The following is a 21,488-nucleotide window of genomic DNA, read 5'->3' as shown; positions in this document are numbered from 1 at the left end:
TGAACATTCGTTAACTAGGACAACAACAAACTTAATCTAGTTTGATGTCCTGGCTAATAAAAACAAACGTTAGCCAATTCATTTCTTGCCAGCTTTGTTGGGATGCTGTGTTTTTGACGCACATACTAATAATCCATTGCCAGCTTTCAGTTGATGTGTAACTGTGGATATAAGCCTCGCTGACCACATTGGATGGGATCATTCACCACTTTCTTATTATGATCTCTTCTCAAACTTGGCGTGTCAGAGCACACACGTTTCGCAACATGGCTAATTATTTAGAAATCGGATACACCAGGTAAAAACATTGTGTCAACAAACCCAGCGGTTTCTTATACAGGAGAATCCTGGGTCTCTGAAAAAGTGGGGAGCCTACAGAAAAACAGAAGGAATAGCACAATAGAGTCAGAGAGCAAATGGAACACCTTTAATTCATTTAATTATTTCTCAAAAACCCAGCCAGTACCAGCAGGGTTGATAGATCTAAGTCAATGAATCAATTACGTGATGCTTCTGGAGCAAATTTTTTCTCTCTTTGCATTTTTCACTTAATAAAGAGGGCAAGATATGACCACTTGGCATTTCTGGGTGGATACATCTGATCCATTCACTTCAAAGATAACAAGTATTGTTCTTTTTATATTCTAAAACATTCTGCATGTGTTTTTCTTTGCTCATGGGCTTGCCAGACAAAGATCGGATTCCAGTGCCTTTTAAAGTTATCACTGTCCAACTAACCAGTGGTTAAACCACTGATTTCAGTGGGCTGGATGCAAACCAAGCATGCAGAAAGTGCCAGGTTCAACATCTCGTGTCTCCATGTATGCTGGGAGGGCCCGTGCCTGTAACATAGCTGTCAACTTACCGATTTGAAAATAAGGAACCAGCAGCCTCGAAAATAAGGGACCAGCAGCCAAAATAAGGGATTTTGCTTAGCTCATACATCAATCCGCCACTGATGGCGCCATGCTGCTTTGGCTGCGACTGTGTTTTGCAGGGTCTACAACTCCCACCAAAGAAGAGTGGCAGACAAAACTGATGAACAATGTTGAGATGGCAAAGCTTACAGGCAGAATTAGAAACCAGGAAGAGGACCTCTTTAATAAAGAATGGGGAAAGTTTATAATTTATTTGAAAAGCTATTGTAAAGAGTTACATACATTGGTAGGATTGACAGAAAACTTGTAAAAATTTGAACTATGGACGCACAAATGATTTATAAAAATAGAGTTATGAAAGGGATGCAGAGGGGGAAATCACTACATTAAGATGCTGCACTGGTTGGAGGGGATGCTAAGCAGCACGTCGGGGCTGCCGTAGTCCCAGCGCAAGGAGTTCCATCGGCCCTTCCCCGCCCGAGAGAGAGGGAGGGAGGGAGGCTCTCGCCCACACCGCCCACGAGCCTGGCTTGAGGTGGTTGCGGCAGCGCTGCGGCCGCTGAAGCGCCGCCCTTCTGCGTCCCTCCCCATCCCCTCCTCTTCCTCCTCCCTCAGGCAGCCTCCTCAGCTGCCGCCGCTGCTGCCGCCTTCGGCTTCCCCTGGCAGCGCAGCGGAAGGCTCGCAAGAGAGGGGCTGCCCGCCTGCTGCCACCCATCTCCTCACGACACGCCCCTGAGGAGGAAAAGGGAAACAGAGACATGGCAACTCGTGCGCGTGCTCTCTCTCGCTCTCTCAAGGCGGAGGACCCCAAGCCGCTGCTTCCCTCCCGAGCCAGGCAAACATGAAACCCGGGAAATTTAAGGGACATCATCAATCCAGGACAGCAGCGGGAAACAGCGCTGGGATAAGGGAGTTTCCCGCCAAATAAGGGACGGTTGACAGCTATGGCCTGTAACCTTGTAGAACAGCTGTCAGTATAGACAAGGGTTTCAAAAACTGCTTTTGGACTACAATTCCCACCACCCCTGGCTACTGGTTCTGCTAGCTAGGGATGATGGGAGTTGTAGTCCAAAAGCAGCTGGAGACCCCAAGTTTTGGATGAACTGGTGTCGACAATAGTGAACTAGGTGGACCAATGGTCTGATGCTGTACAACTTAAGTTCCCAGGTGACAATAGCTACTTTACAACGGAGGATTGCCTTGGAATATTTGCTGAATCCATAGTTCCATGTGTGTCTTGGCCCGAGTTTGCCTCTGCCTGACTAAGCTGGGGTGTAGACTGGGCAGTGCAAGAAGAGGAGGCAGGAGGGTGGGCCAAACTCTGTGCCATAGACTGGCCCACAGGATCCAAGCTTCAGGCTGGTCACCTAAGGAGTATGTATGAACAAGCAGCAGAAACTGTTCATGGCAATCAAGATGTTCCTATGCATTAGTTTACCCATCTGTATTCACAAGAGTGTTTCTATTTACTCCAGAACATTGGTTTAGTGTCAACATTATGTACTGTACTTCATGAAACATACTATTTCTACCTTTAATGCTTTAAAAATGAATGAATGAATAAACAAACTGCACTGTGCATAAAGAGGAAAGATGTTACTAAACAGTCTAACAGACCCAATCTAAATTGCACTGCTCATTTGCTCTTATAATATAATTTGATCTATGGGGCTATTTGTCTTTCAAATCTCAAGAGGGAATATTTAATTTTCATAGTGCTTAATACTTTTATTCAAAACAGAATGATGAACATTATACATTATAAACACAACTCATTTAAAGTGCTTCAATATTTCCCCCTCCATTCATTCTGGTGTATATTCAAAAGGCAACAGAGATAAGCTTACTGGCTTGGCAAGTCTCTTGATATGGCTTAACTTCTCCTCAAGAGATATTTGTTTTGTGGACCTCAGTTACCCAAGAGAGAATGAAAAAGACATAGGATAGGTTCATATAAAAAGAGAAAAACAATTTTAAAGCACTTTCGTCAGCTGTCTAACTGAATTATTAAAATATAGAATCGAGTTGGAAGCAATCATCTCGTTCAGGTGTGCAGAATCTTTGGTTCTCCAGTTGTTGTTGTTGCTAATTAAATTTCAATACAGTGGTACCTCGCAAGATGAATGCCTCGGAAGACGAAAAACTCGCAAAACGAAAGGGTTTTTCGTTTTTTGAGTTGCTTCGCAAGACGGATTTCCCTATGGGCTTGCTTCGCAAGACGATAACGTCTTGCAAGTTTGTTTCCTTTGTCTTGCGAGTTTGTTTCCTTTTTCTTAAAACCGTGCATTCACTTCGAGGAGCAACTCATAGCATGCAGTGTGGTAGCCTTTTTTGAGGTTTTTTGAAGACTTTGGTGCTTTTTGAAGCTTTTCCAAAGTCCGTGCTTTGCAAGACGAAAAAATCGCAAGACGAAAAAACTCGCGGAACGAATTAATTTCGTCTTGCGAGGCACCACTGTACCACTCTTCATCCAAGGATCACAGGCTGGTTTACAACATAAAAACAAAAAAATATGTAACATACTAACAAAGAAAAACAATAGCCCCCACCACACACAGTTTAAAAGGCCACATAGACTGCTTAATTAGCCAAAGGCCTGGGAGAAAAGGAATGTTTTTTTTCTGGCACCTAAAGATATGTAGTGAAGGCATCAGGTGAGCCTCCCTGGGGAGAGCATTTGACAAGAGGGGAGCCACCACAGAAAAGGCCTGTTCTTGTGTTGCTGCCCTCCAGACCTCTGACAGTGGAGGCACATGAAGAAGGGCCTCAGATGAGCACTGCAGGGTCGAGGTCGGTTCATATGGGAAGAGGTGGTCCTTGTTCAGTTACAACTCCCATCTTTCCTGGCTACTGACCATGCTTGCTGGGACTGATGGGAACATCTGGAAGGTCAAAGCATTCTCCATGCCTGATCTAGTTGAATGTCTTGCAAGAAATCCACCACCCAGTTGGGGCATCTGCTCAAAATCCTATAATTATGTTCATCTTAATGTTTAGTCCAAAAATAACCCTTCTTTTGCAATTTGAACCCATTGGTACAGGTCATATTTCTGTTCCTTTTCCTAACCCTCTTACAAATAGCATAGGCATCTATATCAAGGTCTTGAAATCTATAAAGCTGCAGCTTTTAAATAAACTCACAAAATGCTCGTGAACGTTGGCAGAGATGGATTTACGGGGCTTTTAGCTTATACTGTTCCATATACAACTTAATCTCTCCTCACCCAAAGTGATAGCAAGAAATGCAAAAATTTCAGCTTGTAAAAAGAAGTCTGCACCTACCTTAGCCCTAGGAATGGAGTTGAAGAGACGAAAACCAGATGCCATGATCAAAACTCCCACATTCCCCCTCCCTTTTCCTGCTACGTAACAAGCTGCTCCTGAAACTCTGGGGGCTATTGAGCATAGTCTCCAATACACCACAACAAACTATGGTCAGAAGAGAAAATCTAGTGCTTCTCATGAAGAAGCATTTGGACACCCCATACACATATAAAGGTAAAGGGACCCCTGACCATTAGGTCCAGTTGTGACCGACTCTGGGGTTGCAGCACTCATCTCGCTTTATTGGCCAAGGGAGCCGGTGTACAGCTTCTAGGTCATGTGGCCAGCATGACTAAGCCGCTTCTGGCAAACCAGAGCAGCGCACAGAAACACCATTTACCTTCCCGCTGGAGTGGTACCTATTTATCTACTTGCACTTTGACATGCTTTCAAAGTGCTAGGTTGGCAGGAGCAGGAACCGAGCAACGGGAGCTCACCCCGTTGTGGGGATTCAAACCGCCAACCTTCTGATCGGCAAGTCCTAGGCTCTGTGGTTTAACCCACAGCACCACCCACATCCCATCTACACATATAAATACCATAAATATGGGGCAATATGGGTCTGGGGGTAAATGCTGTGTGCCCTGTAGCCAATCAATCCAGGGGGTGAAGGGTTTTTTTGGCATATTTTCTAGAAAGTTGTTTCAAGGAGATATTTCAACCAAGATGATTAAGGGTCTGGAAACCAAGCCACATGAAGAATGGTTGAAGGAGCTGTGTATGTTTATAGCCTGGAAAAGAAGAGGCTAGGAGGAGATATGAGAGCCATCTTCAAATATCTAAAGGGCTGTCAAATGGAGGATGGAGCAAATTTGTTTTCTTCTGCTCCAGGACTCGAACCAATGGCTTCAAGTTACAAGAAAGGAGATTCTAACTAAACATCAGGAAAAACCTTCTGACACTAAGAACTATATGACAGTGAAATGGTCTCTCTCAGGAGGTTGTGGATTCTTCTTTAGAGGGTTTTTTTTTAGCAGAATTTGGATGGCTATCTGTCATGGATGCTTTAGCTGAGATTCCTGGATTGCTGGGAGTTGGACTAGATAACCCTCGCGACACCTTCCAGCTCTACAATTCTCTGATTCTAGGGACAAGGAGAAGCAGTTAAAACTATTTCCAATTAAGAAAAAAAAGTTATTTTACTTTACTCAACCACCTTACTAAGTCCGCTCCCTTTATCCCCTCTACCTCTCAAATAATCAATTTGCCCCAAATTATGTTGTATGAATGTATTCCAACAGTTTGAACTACAACTGTAGTACAAAACAAAACAAAACGAGATAGCACTCTCACTTTCAACAAAATTCTAGCCTTGCTCTTGAAACTCCCTGAAAAAAAACAAACATAAGGCATCTTTGATCAGATCCCAGCTGCTCTGCGGTCAGAACACACACAAGCCGTTCATTGATTTGCTGCTTACAAATCTGCTCTCTTTGCCATAATGAACCAGCAGGCAAGCTGTCAACCGAGGGCGCTGGGCCAAAGCCTGCTCTGTCCAACCAGATGCAGAAGGCTGGTGGAAGTTCTTCCTGAAGAAAAGTCTGGCATAGTCTGTGTTTCAGAACAGGCTTGGTTCTTCACTGCTGGTAGATTCGTTTTCTTGAATGTACTGGAGGATATCAACTTCGCCCATGGTCTGAGCCTTTACTTCAGCTGGCTTTGTTTTGGGGGCTGAGGAGAATGGGGGTTTTGCATCAGTTACTGCTGGCTTCTTTGGTAACGCTGGCTTAGGTGGTAGCTTGGGCTTGGAGCTTAGTTTCCACATCTTCTCAAAATCCTCTTCCACTCTGAGGAGGAAGAACAAGTTCAGAGACGTGAAGCGAATTTTATTCCGATTGTGGGGGTGGGGATATTTCTTTTTGGGTTAAAGATGAAACTTCTACTTCAAAACCTCACCAACACATAGTAATAGTAGTAGAAATAAATAATAAATAATCATCATTTTCAATTTTTATACAGCCTTTCTATCTTACAATACTCAAGGTGGTTCACAAGCTGAAGAAACAAAAAATGTACATCTTATAACAATCTAATGCAATACAAAAATGTGATAATAAAACATAACTTTAAAATAGGCAACCTACATCAAAAAAGTAACATCCAACAATCATTAGAATAATATAAAATTTTATTTATACCCCGCCCTCCACAGCCACAACAGGGCTCAGGGCAGCTAACACCAGGTATAAAATAATTGATTAAAATATAACTTAAAAACAAGATTAAAACACAACATTAAAATGCAGCCTCATTTCAGTAGAAACTCAAATCAAAAACTTTTTTGGGGATGAAAACGTCATACCAAGGCCAACTATCCAGACTGGTCCTACGTTGGCCTGGAAAAAAGCCAAGGAAGTCCCCAAATAGGAGTTCCATCACAGAAGGAGAAAGGAAAAAGGATAGATAGGAAGGGGATCAAGTTGATTCCAAGCCAAAGACCAGGCAGAACAACAGTACTCCTGCTACATTAGACTTTTCACACAAGTGTCACATTATCGCATAAACCCCGAAAAATAAATGGGTGACTTCCAGTGCCCTCATTCTATCCACAGAAGGATTTCTGCTTGTGCAAAGGACCTTCTCCAAGGTGCAGATTAGGTTTGGTCACACTGTGTGCAGAGCCTTGGGGGCATTGTAACCAGTGCTATTTTCCTAGAAAAAGAGGTGCCAGGGCTCACCACAAACTTCTCCTTTGTTCTCTTAGAATGGCAATGGCACCCACCTGAGAGGTGCCAGAGCTGTGAGCTCTGGCTGAAAAAAGGCCCTGGCTGTAACAATGATGTAGAATGGAAAGCGAGAGGCACCAAATTTTGGCAACGCACAGAGTGCCACTGAAATTTGAGACTCCTAGATCCACCACTGTTTCTCCTCTCTCCCCACCCCATCTTCCTCAAATCTGCTCCAGAGGGTTGGGAAGAACACCTAGAACAGATTGAGGGGTATGAGGGGGGAAAGTTTTCCATTACACTTAGCACTACTTTGGGTACAACTCGTGACTCCTATGAAAAAATGAGGTACATCAAATCCAGGCCAATAAAGAACAATGTTTTCTGATATTTTATGTATACAACACAGGAGGCAAAGCAGCTACAGTGGTACCTCTGGCTAAGAACTTAATTCGTTCCATTCTTAACCTGAAACTGTTCTTAACCTGAGGTACCACTTTAGCTAATGGGGCCTCCCGCTGCCACCGCACAATTTCTGTTCTCATCCTGAGGTAAAGTTATTAACCCGAGGTACTACTTCTGGGTTAGCAGAGTCTGTAACCTGAAGCGTTTGTTACCTGAAGCGTTTGTAACCCGAGGTACCACTGTATCTGAAAAGTTTAAGAAATAGAAACAAAAAGTGTATCTCATTGTTTATAAGCATTATAAAGAAACATGGGCGTTTGCTGTCTATTTTTAATTTTAAAGGTTTATAAAGAGCACAGAAACCCACATTCTATTTTTAAATTTAAATATGTTAAGTTTGGTTTAAAAAAGGAAAGCATGTGTTAGAACTTCTTGTCATAATACTGTAATGGTTTACTAGCAGCTGGGTTTGCATGGAAAATATCAGCACTTTCTAAGTAGGTCAAGTAAGCTAGAAACAAGAAGTTGGTTGCCATGCCAGTTCCAAAGATTCAGCATCTCCACCACCATTTAAAAAGAGAGCAAGAAACAATTATATTTGTCGTAAGAAAATACCAAAGGATCACACCTCAGGGATCAGGAAAAGAAAGAGTGGTTCTAATCTACACCACAAGTTTCCTTATTCTGCATAATGGATGGATGAGTTTGAATCTCGACAAGACAGAAGTAATGTTTTTAGTAGACAAAGGGTATGTGGGGGACTCCCTGGTCCTGAGTGGGGTAACTGTGCCCCCTGAAGGACCATATGTGCAGCCTGGGAGTCATTTTGGACTCACAGTTCTCCATGGAGGCCAAAGTCCAGGACAGCTGTCTACTAACCCCATCTGGTCTGCCAGCTGAGACCCTATCTGCCCCCAGGCTGTCTTGCCAGAGCGGTACATGCTCTGGTTATCTCCCTCTTGAACTACTGCAATGTGTTTTACATGGGGCTACCTTTGAAGTTGACTCAGAAACTACAGCTAAATCAGAATGTGGCTGCCAAACTGGTGACTGGAAGTGGCCGCCAGGACTATATAACACCAGTCCTAAAGGATCTTCACTGGCTCCCAGTACATTTCCAAGCACAATTCAAAGTGTTGGTCCTGGCTTTTATTACCCTAAAAAAAGCCTCGGCCCTGTATACCTGAAAGAACATCTCCACCCCATCGCTCAGCTCCGAGGTTCAGCTCCTCAGAGGCCTTCTGGCGGTTTCATTGTTGTAAGAAGTGAAGTTACAGGGAACTAGGCAGAAGGCCTTCTCAGCAGTGGCACCCTCCCTGTAGAACACCCTCCCACCAGATATCAAGGAGATAAAGAACTACACAACTTTTAGAAGACATCTGAAGGCAGCCCTGTATCAGAATGTTTTTAATGTCTGATGGTTTCTTACGTTTCTGTACACTGGAGCCAACTGCTTTGGCACCCACAATAATGTATTTGTGGGGGCTGCCCCCCCCCCAAGTCAATGGGCAAAGCTGAAGCCTTTCATTGTGGGCACCCACAATATTTGGTGCAAGATGGCACCTTTGTTTCTATATGTTTTGGAAGCCACCCAGAGTGGCCTTTTTCTTACTTTACCAAGCTGGAAGAATCCGTATAATGTGATGCATATTCATCTGACAGATGAAGAAGCTGTTTGCAGTGGTTTATGTTAAATTCAACGGTTGCATAAGGTGGTGTTTTGCCCATACAGACAAAATGTCTATCTTTGATTACTGGGATGAGACAGAAGAAAAACAATAGATGGCAGTTAATGACCGTGTGTGTTCTTCCTTCTCAAATATTCCATTCCAGTAACAATCAGGCTGTGCCCTGAAGACATCATGCCTTAGAAGATCAAATGTGTTGCCAATGCATAAGACAAAATGTGCAACTAAATTTTTACCTCTGAGTAGATTAAGATAGGTGTTGCTGATGTGACTTGTTAATAAAAGTACTCTTTGTATAAACAAAGGAAGGCCCACAATCACATATTCCAAGGGACCTCACACAGTGGATTCCCCACCCCCCACCCCACTCACATTAGTAAGTAATCATTAAAGCTTTCGGAAAGTCACTCAAAACATGACTTTTGGCCTGGACATTTTGCATGCAAGTGCATTCCTGTAGTTAATGAAATGTGAGTCTGTAAAATCTCCTGGATCGCTAATAAAGTGTGCAATTTATTTTAGTCACCTGAAATTCTAAATCATGTTATCATATGCCTTTAACCTGCAAACACCATATTTTTTGCTCTATAAGATGCACTTTTCCCCTCCTAAAAAGTAAGGGGAAATGTGTGTGTGTCTTATGGAGCGAATGCAGGCTGCTCAGCTATTCCTGAAGCCAGGAGATGAGAGGGATTGGTGCGCACCGATCCCTCTTGCTCTCCTGGCTTCAGGGATAGCCGCGCAAAGCCTCTTTAGGGCAATGGGAGAAACACTCCCCCTGCCCTGAAGAGGCTTGGCACGGCTATCCCAGAAGCCAGAACAGCAAGAGGGATCACTGCTTTCGCTGCACAGCGATCCCTCTTGCTCTTCTGACTTCGCTTCACTGGAAAGGCACTGCGCAGAGAGAGAAAGCTGTGCAGTGCCCCTTCAGCAAAGTGGGAGGAAAAATAGAGCCCCTTACATTTCACTTCCTGCTTTGCTGGAGAGACGCTGCGCGGAGAGGAAGAGAAAATATTTTTTACTTGTTCTCCTCTTCTAAAACTAGGTGTGTCTTATGGTCAGGTGCGTCTTATAGAGCGAAAAATACGGTAATTGCTAAGCCAAAACTGACCACAAATATTTGTGCTACAGATGATGAGTAAGGTTGGTGCCACGATGGACAAGACTATTAACAATGGGTATTGTTACTCAGAGTGGGCCCATTGAAATCAATAGACCTCACTTAGTCGTGTTCATTCATTCCAATGGGTTGAACTCTGAATAAAGCTAAGTTGTATACTACGGTACCTCATTCACTATGAATCCTGAGGCCTAAGGGTAGCATCCAGTGAACTTATCCTGCTCACCCAACGACTTGTACAACAGAACTTCCCCTCCTTCTCCCTTTGTACCATGTGCCCCCCAAATACATTGGGGATTCCCACAACCCTCCAGAGCAGATTTACAGGGTGCACAAGGGGCAGAAGTCCCATTACACAAGTGGAAGTCCTTGCACCAAAAAGACAACTTTGTTGGATACACCGTAGCACTGAATACACCTCAACGCTCAGGCTTCATATACAAGTTATTTGCATCATGCGTTAAAAAATACAAATTCTTAGTAAGGGCTACATCAGATACCAATTTACAGATAATAAAAATCAAGGCCTTGGGCTATCGTTTAGCCTGTTGACATTTCTGAATGCGAACCCTTCCAGCATAAGAGTTGCTACATGTTTGTTGCTCTGCAAAGCTAGGGAGCACTGAAGACCCTACAACTTCACATGCATGCAAGATTAATACTGTACCTCAAGAGCTCTTCAGTGTCCTCCTCAAGGCTATCACTTAATGCATGTTCTGTGCTTGCACAGGCAGTTGGCAACAGCAGCGAGTCACCCAGAGTCACCACTCCACCAAGGTCTGGATCTTCAAACAATTTCAGATCTGATAATTGAACAAATAGATAACAGCTACATTTGACTTGTACACAGCAGTAGCCTGAATATCGGATCTTCCAAGTGTTCCTGTTTTCCAGTCCCGGATTTACAGAAGCCATCCCAGTTTCTGATTTGATCCTGGAATGTCTCATTTTTCCTTAGGATGTCCCTATTTTCATCCAAGAAATGTTGGAGTGTAGGGGACGCAGGTGGCACTGTGGGTTAAACCACAGAGCCTAGGACTTTCCGATCAGAAGGTTGGTGGTTTGAATCCCCACAATGGGGTGAGCTCCCATTGCTCGGTTCCAGCTCCTGCCAACCTAGCAGTTTGAAAGCACATCAAAGTGCAAGTAGATAAATAGGTACCGCTCCAGCAGGAAGGTAAATAGCGTTTCCGTGCACTGCTCTGGTTCGCCAGAAGCGGCTTAGTCATGCTGGCCACATGAACCGGAAGCTATATACCGGCTCCCACGGCCAATAAAGTGAGATGAGCGCTGCAAGAGTCGGCCATGACTGGACCTAATGGTCAGGGGTCCCTTTACCTTTACCTTTTTATGGAGATATGAGACCCACAAGTAACTATATAACCTTTAAAATACAGGCAAGTTTTTAAATGTTTGATGTTTCATGATATTCTTATATATGTTGGAAGCCACCCAGAGTGGCTGAGGCAACCCAGTCAGATGGACAGGGTATTAATATAATAATAATAATAATAATAATAATAATAATAATAATAATAATAATAATATAGGATGCCCCTATTTTAATCAGAGAAATGTTGGAGGGTATGGAATATTGGCTTCCCGTCTTCCACCCAATGGGCATAAGCCACCACTTGATTCTGAATGCATCCTCCCCACTGCTGGACTGTAGCCACTGGAAGAATATCCCTAAGGGAATGCAATTCTCATAGGGAGAAAAAGAAGGAGATAGGGGTCTTCGCTTTTAACTCAACTCAACCATTGGAGTCATCACACATATCTAAATGAGTGTACTAAGGCATTTTCCATCCCGGAATAAATGACTGTATGCACAAGCTGGCAAAGAATGATTTGGAGTTTTGCAACTAAGCTTTGCGAAACTTTGGCACATGTTTTCGGAGCGCACATCAAGGAGCTGACTAGAAATACACTTACTTTTTTCGGCTGCCAATATCCTCTTGCTGCCACTGAATGAAAACCCTTTAACTGAGCCAAACAGTCCTTCATCGGGAACAGCTTCTTCGTCAAAAATCGTTAACTTGGGTTTCCCGTCTTTGGCTGGAGGAGGTGTGGGTTTCTTAGTCTTTTTTGATCTAAAGGTTTAAATGACAGCAGAAAAATCCAGCAGACACTGTTAAGAGTGTTTCTTTTTTTTTCTCTTTTCCAGGCACAGCCACCCTGTGGACTTACAAGTTGAATTTTGGGGAGGTGGGAGATTTGTGGCCTGGAGGATGTGCCCTTTAACATTCTCCCCCATATCTCTAATCAAAAGCAGCTATTAGCAGCAGAGAGGAAAACACGCTGGCAGAATTCCACTCGACAGCTGCTTTTCTAAGAGAGAGAGAGAGAAGGGAAAAAATAACAGTGGTAATTCTTACTGTGCTGGAAGATAAGAAGAAAGCAGTGCAGAACCCTGCAATGTGCTCCTAATGGTATGAAAAGAACTGGCACCCAAAATTGTAATGGAAGACCATTCCAAAAAGAGAGCCTTCTCTGTGCTTTCTGGAGAGGGAGCCACGGAATAAAGCTCAGGTGAATCCTGCAAAGGATGCACGATCAACCCCAAGATGTTATCTTAAAGTAGGCTTTGCATAGTACTGATCCATCAGGCTGTTTGAACGGGAAGGGATCGAAGCTAAATAACGCAAGGTCCGAACGGCCACCCACTGTCAAGCCTTAACAAAATTCTCCCCAAAGCTTGTGCTCATTCCAATCAACGTCATATTAGATTTCAATAGCGATCCACCTTAGCCTTGGACACAACTGCCACAGAACTTCTTGAAATGTTGCAATGATCACACTATGCTCTCCTTATTTACAGAGTTGGCACATCTTTCCGATTCTTTGTAAATGTTACCATTGACACTTCCACTTCCCAAATCTGATGCTACTGGAGGTTTCAAGTGCAGAAGAAACGGTAGATTAATATTCTACAGCCTTTAAGACATGTCTTTGGGAATGGGGAAGTTGTCGTTTTGCTGTTTTGTTCTACAATGGTACCTCGGGTTACATACGCTTCAGGTTACATACGCTTCAGGATACAGACTCCGCTAACCCAGAAATAGTGCTTCAGGTTAAGAACATTGCTTCAGGATAAGAACAGAAATCGTGCTCTGGCGCCGCAGCAGCAGCAGGAGGCCCCATTAGCTAAAGTGGTGCTTCAGGTTAAGAACAGTTTCAGGTTAAGAACGGACCTCCAGAACAAATTAAGTACTTAACCCGAGGTACCACTGTATTTATTTACTTGTCTTTATCCTATATTTTGTTCTGTGAACCGCCCTGAGATTTTATGATGAAGGATGATATATAAATCTTAATAATAATAATAATAATAATAATAATAATAGGGCAGTCACAGACACTTAAGGACAATGGAAGTTTTTTTAAAAAACAACAACAACCAACCAATAATCCATCTGCAAAGTCAAATAATTTGCTGGTTTGGTGACACATCTATTTTTAGATATGCTGAAATAATAAAGACACTCGCACCCCAATTAATACATTTTAGCTACATTTCTGTGTGTGTAAAAAAAGAAAGAATAGGTGTGTGTGTATCAGTGTTGGCAGTTTCTGCAACCATGTTTCATCCTGCCAATTCCCTTCTATGGAAGGGAACCTCTCATGAACTGCTTGGTGACTAATATTTTACCAGCGACACGGTTCTCCTGAGGTCACTGCAAAACAAGGAGGCACCGTTCCCACGAATCTGCATTGAGAAAGTAAGTGCCTTCTCTCCCAACCTCTTGCAAAAAAGAGTATCCATCAGCAGTGTAAAATGTACAAATGCAAAATTGTAGGGATTTGTGGGAGAGATGAATGGCGAAGCCAGCAGCAGCCAAAGGGGGATGTCTGTCCTGCTCCAAATAAGGGTGACTGCTGAGTCAAATTCCAGTAAGAGGGATTAAACTGAGGAAGTGAAATTGATCAGAAGTGCCACCGAGCGCCCAGCATGACGTCACCACAAAGAGCCAGGAGAGCACAATGTTCCGTGGGAACAGACAGAAGCCCTCGCATTTCGCCCTGGCACTGGTTTATTAATAGCACTGTTTGCAGCTTCCCTGAAGTAGCCCTTGCTTTTCACAAAACTGGGCCTTTGTCAAGCTTACTTCAAGAGGCTTGTTGCTGGTGGAGAGGCAGAAAGTTGGCTCTGCCAACATCCCAATGTCGTTTTTACCATTATTGGCTCATTGGTGCTATTTTCCAGAAGCAAAATAGCGATGGGTTCACAGAACGCATTCAAGGTCTAAATGCAGCAATTCTCAAACTTGTTTTTCTCTGGGTCACACACTGGGTCAGAATAAAAATTTGCTCACACTACACAGATTTTTTTTTTTAATTGATACCTTGGAAAGCGAAAAGGAACAACTCTTAGCAGTGATTGATTTAAAAGCATAGAACACAACCACAGTGATACCTCGGTTTAAGTACTTAATTCGTTCCGGAGGTCCGTTCTTAACCTGAAACTGTTCTTAACCTGCAGCACCACTTTAGCTAATGGGGCCTCCCGCTGCCGCCGTGCCAGCAGAGCACAATTTCTGTTCTCATCCTGAAGCAAAGTTCTTAACCTGAGGTACTATTTCTGGGTTAGCAGAGTGTGTAACCTGAAGCATATGTAACCTGAGGTACCACTGTACTTTATAATATGATCATGGGGACTCCAAATAGTATAAAACAATGCAATGAGAAGAACATGCCCCATTCATTGGGGGGGGGGGGAGGGACAAAAATGTTACACAAAACTCTAGCTCTATTTTTAGCACTCAACGTTTCTTGCCCATCCCCCACTCTCCTCCAAACATTGGTCATCTGCAAGATTCTTTATGAAACATGACAGGCCAACCTCGCTAGCTGGAAATTCTATGATGATTTCAAGCATTCCCCTAAAATTGTTTTAATGTGTTCACAGCTAAACGATTGTTCACAAGAAACTGACTGGGATGGGGAGACGTTTCGGGTTCCAGCCTTCCCTAAGCTAGTGCCTTTCGCATGTTGTACCTGAAGGGCACCGGGTCGGGAAAAGATGCCTTATCGTGTTGAAACACGGAAGCCCTGCGTGTCAGTCTCACATCTAGATGACCCTTGAAGTCCTTTCTAGCTCCATGATTCTATGTGTATCAACTCTTCTCAGGATCATAGACATGACAAAGGATACCCTTGCAAATAGCCACTTGCCTGGTAACCAGTGGTGACTCTTCAGGACACCAATACAGATGACTAATGTAGCCGAATGGCCTGTGTGGGCTTATTTGCAGGAACATTTGCAAAACACTGAGAAGCATGAGGAAATGCCCGTCGCAAACAGTCAAGACCAGACTTCTGCTAACCTACATACACTTTCGCTGCTGTGAATAAGCCTTTTCAAAAGCCAAGCCAGTTATTCATTAAAGGCTCAGCAAAACAGGCCACTGAAATCCACCCCCTATTAAGGTTTACCATTGTCAACAGAACCCACTCTGTGAATCGAGTGATTCAACATTTCCTGTTCCTTGGGCAGAGGCTTGGGAAGCTGGTGGATGAGGTAATGCCCATTCCAAATTCTATTTTGAGAGCTGAGTCATCCTATTATTGCAAAGTCCCTAAGACAAAAGGTGCTTCAATCTGCCCAGTTTGCTCAATTCCAAAGCTGCAGAAAGAAGCAGCCTTGAATTGTACTTAGCTGTGGCACTAAACCTTCTTAGCTTTTTTAAAAGATCCCATTCCACATAAATTACAGATTAGCTACCAAACCTGTATCTGGGCTCTTCAATTTCCGACTGCTAACGCTCCCCCATTTCATCCCCATGGTTTGTTTTTTTTAAATGAATTTCAAATCTATCCCTATTTTCCATCTGTTCATTCTTCTAAATATCTAATATGTCATACAAAAGCGATACTACATACTACTTGTGTGATGTGCAATAAATAGGATATAATGAACATACATAAGAACACACAGAATATATTTTGTTATCTTTGCTTATAATAAAACTTAAGTTCTCTCTTTTTTCCAAATAGTTCAACAGACAACCCTTCATCCAGTCTTTATTTACCATTTCCATTTTTCTTTAGAATTATTGCTAATATGACTATTGCCATCAGCTCCCACAAATGTTAAACCAGTTCTCTTTTGCTCAATTTGTGCTCATCTTTCCATTCTTTTGCATGGGACTCTCTCCCATTTAAACACAATAACTCTGTATTAAAGAAAACCCTACATTTTTGGTAGGATTAAAGCCTCACCTTTTCCCTTACAAGACTAGTATTTCACATGTAGGAACCGATTTTACGTAAGGGGAGTATTTCACAATGTGAGCCCTGCTGCTCACCTTGCAGCCTGAAATGTCCACACAGATAAGTGTGTCTGGCTGTTAACCAGAAGGTTGATGGTCCAAGCTCACCTAGGGATTGTGGGATGCAATCCATTGGAGCAGTCAAATACAACATTCCTTGGTTCCCTAGAGTGGACAAAGGCAGGGGGATGTTACTCCAGCCAATATAACTTCCTGTTTTACTGGTCCGGAACATCCTCCCCCTGCATGTGACCAAGCAGATGGGCGTGACCCTGGCTGACTCAGTGAAATAGCCGAACCATGCTGCCATCTTTCTCTTGATGCCATTTTCTTCTCTTAACATATTTTGCTGTCTGTTGGCTCTCAGCCAGCAACACATGGGCTCAATCCCCATACGGGATGAACTCACAATTTGTTCTGCAACTACTAGCTAAAGCCTGCCTTCAGGGATCATACTGTGAACTGAACGTGAGTAAACTTCTTGTTACTTTTAAGGAAAGTCTCTTGTGTCTTCATTCTTTTAAAAGAGATCAACGGGGACTTAACAGGAATAATCCAATCTGGGCAAGCCAGAGTGGATTGCTTAACTAAAGAGACTCAAACAAATCTGCAAACTAGCTTCTTGCTATGAGACACACTAGCGTGAATGAAGGAAGGATGATATTTAATCAATATATCCTCTCCTACTATCCTTTACATTCCCACACAGCTTGGGCAGTATTCCTGCATTGCAGAGGGTTTCCTTCCAACTCTACAATTCAGTTCAGTTCTGTGGTACAGCTTTACCACCTCAGCAGCTGTTTGTGGAAAACAGGCTTTACAGGGATTCTCTGTATTTTCACAACAACAGCACAGGCCTTGGCGATTCCGTTTTTCCACTCAGTGCAAAACTTTCCCAAGCTGCCTGCAAGGACATTAGCTCAGGCTTTATCTAGCCCTCGCATCACCATCATGTCATCTGGTTTCCCACAGCTGCCAAGCTACAAAATGTGTGATTGTTGCTAAATATACTATGAAGAGAAGGGGAGGCAAAGGGGATACAAAGACAGCTGTGGACCTGAAGCGACCAGCAAGCATTACTGCTGCCCTACTCTACATAAGCAGATGGTGTGGCAGTCCTGGGGTAGATCTGCACACAGGAAGAAAAAGCACTATAAATAAGTCAGAAATTTAATCGTTCTAACAAAAAAATCGCTATGAAAAAAATCGCACAGAATTTTTTTGCTCTCTGATGCCATCTGCTGTTGCAAGCTTATAACGCATTCGAATTTTTTTATTATTATTAATGTGGCTGAGTGCCAGCAGAGGCAAGGTAGATACAGCCTTCAGCATGGGTGAGGACTGGACAGCCTGTTCAGCCATCTACAAAAACAGAACCACACTCATTAAGTGGGGAGGACTTTGTACAACTATTTAACAACTACCTTACCTCGCATCTGAGAAGAGTCTTAAACTGCACATTTAAATTATACTGGAGAAGGATCCCCCACTCATATGTCTGTTTTGTATTAAACTAAGGGGATTTGCACAATATAAAACAAAGTACTTAGTTCAACGGCTGCCAGATCAAGGTGCCAGATCAACGGCTGCCAGATTAAGTTTGAATTACTGATGGACATTTTGCATAAGGAGCACGGTAAAATTAAGAAATCATACTTGATAACACCAAGTGGGTCTCCATCGTCATCTCCGTCCTCCTCTTCCTCTTCCTCTTTTTCTTTTCTCTCTTTAACACCCTGCTCTTTCGAGGATTTGAACAGGGGAACGGGGCCAGGCGTACTTTCCTCTTTGAAGAAATCAAAGGCTTCGTTTTCGTCGTCCTTGTCTTCCACATCGGGGAGGTTTTTACTTTTGATGTCCGTGGCACTGGTGGATCTGGTTCCTGCAGAAGCACAACATGGAAAACTGAATGCAGAGGCTTCAAGAGAGGGTATTCTGGTCCCGTGCCAACGTCACCAACTTCTGACTGTTTGGCAAACAAAATGGAGAACTATTTCATCATCAGCATCATCATTAATTAGACTTGTTAGCCACTTGTTGGCCAAAGGCCTCCAAGTGACTTACAACACATTTAAAAACATGAATATAAATACTTATACAACAAAAATAGAACAAAACAACCCTCATAGCAGCTGCAGGAATCTTGGCAGCACATTAGAAAACATAACAGCATCCCAGTCTACTAAAGACAGGTGGGGGAAGGTGCCAGGCAGACCTCACTGACAGCATTGTATATGAAATTATTATTATTATTATTATTATTATTATTATTATTATTATTACCCCGCCCATCTGGCTGGGTTTCCAGACATTTTAAAATTTCCCAATTACAGGGCCTCAAAACAGTACATTTGAGCATCATAGAGTTTGTCTGGCTCAGTTGTTAGTTGCCTGTCATTTTTAGCCACTCTGATGTGGGATTTCAAAGAGTGCCATGGACACATTGCAATAAACCACCTGGAGATCTGAAGAAAACGAGATAGGCTTCATTTTTGTAACCTTGCATCATGGCGCCATCTTTAATAAAATATCCGGGGGGGAGGGGGAACAAGTAAGCCCCACCCCACACAATCAATCACATGACAGGGCACACCCACATCATTTTAATGGCAATGTCCATCAACTTTGGGGCCCCAGTCCCCTCAAATGTTTTAGGGGGGGCAAAGAGACCTCAGCCCCTAGGAGTTGGCTCCTATGCCATGTATATACACCAATGGGATGCAGGTGGCGCTGTGGTCTAAACCACTGAGCCTCTTGGGCTTGCTGATCAGAAGGTTGGTGGTTTGAATCCCCGCAACAGAGTGAGCTCCTGTTGCTCTGTTTCAGCTCCTGCCAACCTAGCAGTTCGAAAGCACACCAGTGTGAATAGATAAATAGGTACTGCTGTGGCGGGAAGATAAATGGCGTTTCTGTGCGCTCTGGTTTCCGTCATGGTGTTCCATTGCACCAGAAGCGGTTTAGTCATGCTGGCCACATGACCCGGAAAGCTGTCTGTAGACAAACGCCAGCTCCCTCGGCCTGAAAGCGAGATAAGCGCCACAACCCCATCGTCGCCTTTGACTGGACCTAACTGTCCAGGGGTCCTTTACCTTTTTACCTTTTTACACACTAACGGCAGTGTCATAAATTGTTGAAAGAGACCAGCAGTGTTTTGGAGGCTGCTATGCCAACAAAGGTCCGTATAGTTAAAGCCATGGTTTTCCCAGTAGTGATGTATGGAAGTGAGAGCTGGACCATAAAGAAGGCTGATCGCCGAAGAATTGATGCTTTTGAATTATGGTGCTGGAGGAGACTCTTGAGAGTCCCATGGACTGCAAGAAGATCAAACGTATCCATTCTGAAGGAAATCAGCCCTGAGTGCTCACTGGAAGGACAGATCCTGAAGATGAGGCTCCAATACTTTGGCCACCTCATGAGAAGAGAAGACTCCCTGGAAAAGACCCTGATGTTGGGAAAGATTGAGAGCACAAGGAGGAGGGGACGACAGAGGACGAGATGGTTGGACAGTGTTCTCGAAGCTACAAACATGAGTTTGACCAAACTGCGGGAGACAGTGGAAGACAGGAGTGCCTGGCGTGCTCTGGTCCATGGGGTCACGAAGAGTCGGACACGACTAAACAACTAAACAACAACAACAACAACATGCAAATGGTTGCCTGCCACCCAGTTTCAACCCCAAACAGAAGCTTTAGTTTCTGCTATTCTCAAAAGTAACCAGGCGCCTAGTCTTCCCACAGTGCATTTGAAGCAGGAGTGATGAACTTGTAGCCCTCCACAACAACTCCCTTCCCACCTGCCCACACTTGGCATGCTGACTAGGGCTGGTGGGAGTTGGAGTTCCTCCACATCCTAAGGGCCAGAGGTCAGCCACTCAATTTTAAGCCATGCATACATATAATGAGCAGCTGTGCAGGTCCACCACTGGCAACATCACTACAACAATGGCAGTGCGCATCCTGCAATTCTGCTATCATCTGGTGCAAACATAGTGGCTGCATTCCATGAAGAACTCAGTGTTTTGAAAATGCCAGGGGGTTTTTATATAAAAAATAAATCTGGCATCTATCTCATTGTGTGGATAACACCTAGAGAAATCTCAGTGGAAAGATCCTGAGTGATTCAGACAGGGATTTTACACTTTACATCGCTCTCTGCCCTCCGTACAGTGAGCAAGCTGTATTGAATAAATTATATAAAACAAGAAAATACACACACACAAAATTAAGGCTGCAAACTCTTACTGGAACACTTGGGTTACCTTAGTGTAGAATTCTAGCCTTTTTTAAAAAAGAAAAATACACAGCCCATGTTGCCTAGACAGTTTCTCATATTAATAACGAAGGTGTGATTTTTTCTTCTTAAATCACATTAACATGTCTAGGTCACGGGGTGCTTTTACAACCAAATCTCACAACGAGGCAATGGAGTATTTATGAAATTCAAGACTAATCTGAGCACAGGGTTTGTAGGAAAGCAAATCTAGCAGGTTTGCAGAGAGGCTTGGACATGAGAATTTAATACCTGAAGGGGAAAAGTGTCTTGAAAATTGATAAGAGATGCAGCTGATTTTGCTAAATTTCTCTGGTATTCAAAAGCTTAAAGGGTCACTGGATATTGAATAAATGACATGTTACGATTACAAAAGCATGCTTGGGAGTTACCTAGGAATTCCATTAACTCGGGACTTGTTGCTAGATCTGTGTCTTTGGAAATGGATCTCATGATCTCATTGAACGCAGCTCTCCGTTCCCGGATGTCAAACTCCCCAACAAACAGAACTTTCCTTGGCAGCGGTGGCAGAGAAGATTGTGGGTAATGTGTAGCCAGCTTCTGATAAAACTCCTCAATCTCACTGTACTTCTTTGAAACCTGTAAGCAGAATAGGCAGAATTTGTCTTTCTTGTTAAATGATAAATATGGAGAAGCTTGTCACAGCGCACAAACTTGAAAAGTATAAATAAATAAATGAAAAGAAAAGAAATGAATGCTTGCAAATTTTATGAGCTTAGGAAGGCAATGGTTGCCATGAAGAGCCCATTCTTCTGCTGGTGGCTGCTATATGGGAGCTTCTGAACACAGTTTCTGCCTTGTTTACAGAAGTGCCTTTGTTTGTGGCCCCAGAAATGCTTACAAGG

At 43.3% G+C, this 21,488-nt stretch overlaps 1 protein-coding gene across 1 annotated transcript in view; it reads right to left on the bottom strand.

The window, feature by feature from the left end:
• Window positions 1–2,580: 2,580 nt before the first annotated feature.
• HS1BP3 (HCLS1 binding protein 3) overlaps window positions 2,581–21,488 on the bottom strand; it is a 32,588-nt gene continuing 13,680 nt past the window's right edge. Inside the window, exons 3-7 of the mRNA XM_079969971.1 lie at window positions 21,015–21,222; window positions 18,010–18,235; window positions 12,017–12,174; window positions 10,749–10,884; window positions 2,581–5,989 (exon numbers count right to left, since the gene is read on the bottom strand). Coding sequence (XP_079826097.1) covers window positions 5,761–5,989; window positions 10,749–10,884; window positions 12,017–12,174; window positions 18,010–18,235; window positions 21,015–21,222 — 957 coding nt within the window. The 3' untranslated portion in view covers window positions 2,581–5,760. The remainder of the gene's footprint in view (window positions 5,990–10,748; window positions 10,885–12,016; window positions 12,175–18,009; window positions 18,236–21,014; window positions 21,223–21,488) is intronic.

Source organism: Podarcis cretensis (genome assembly GCF_951804945.1).
Source record: "Podarcis cretensis genome assembly, chromosome: 3".
Lineage (NCBI taxonomy): Eukaryota > Metazoa > Chordata > Lepidosauria > Squamata > Lacertidae > Podarcis > Podarcis cretensis.
Note: the sequence above shows the minus strand (reverse complement) of the source record. Positions and strands in the feature narration are given on the sequence as shown.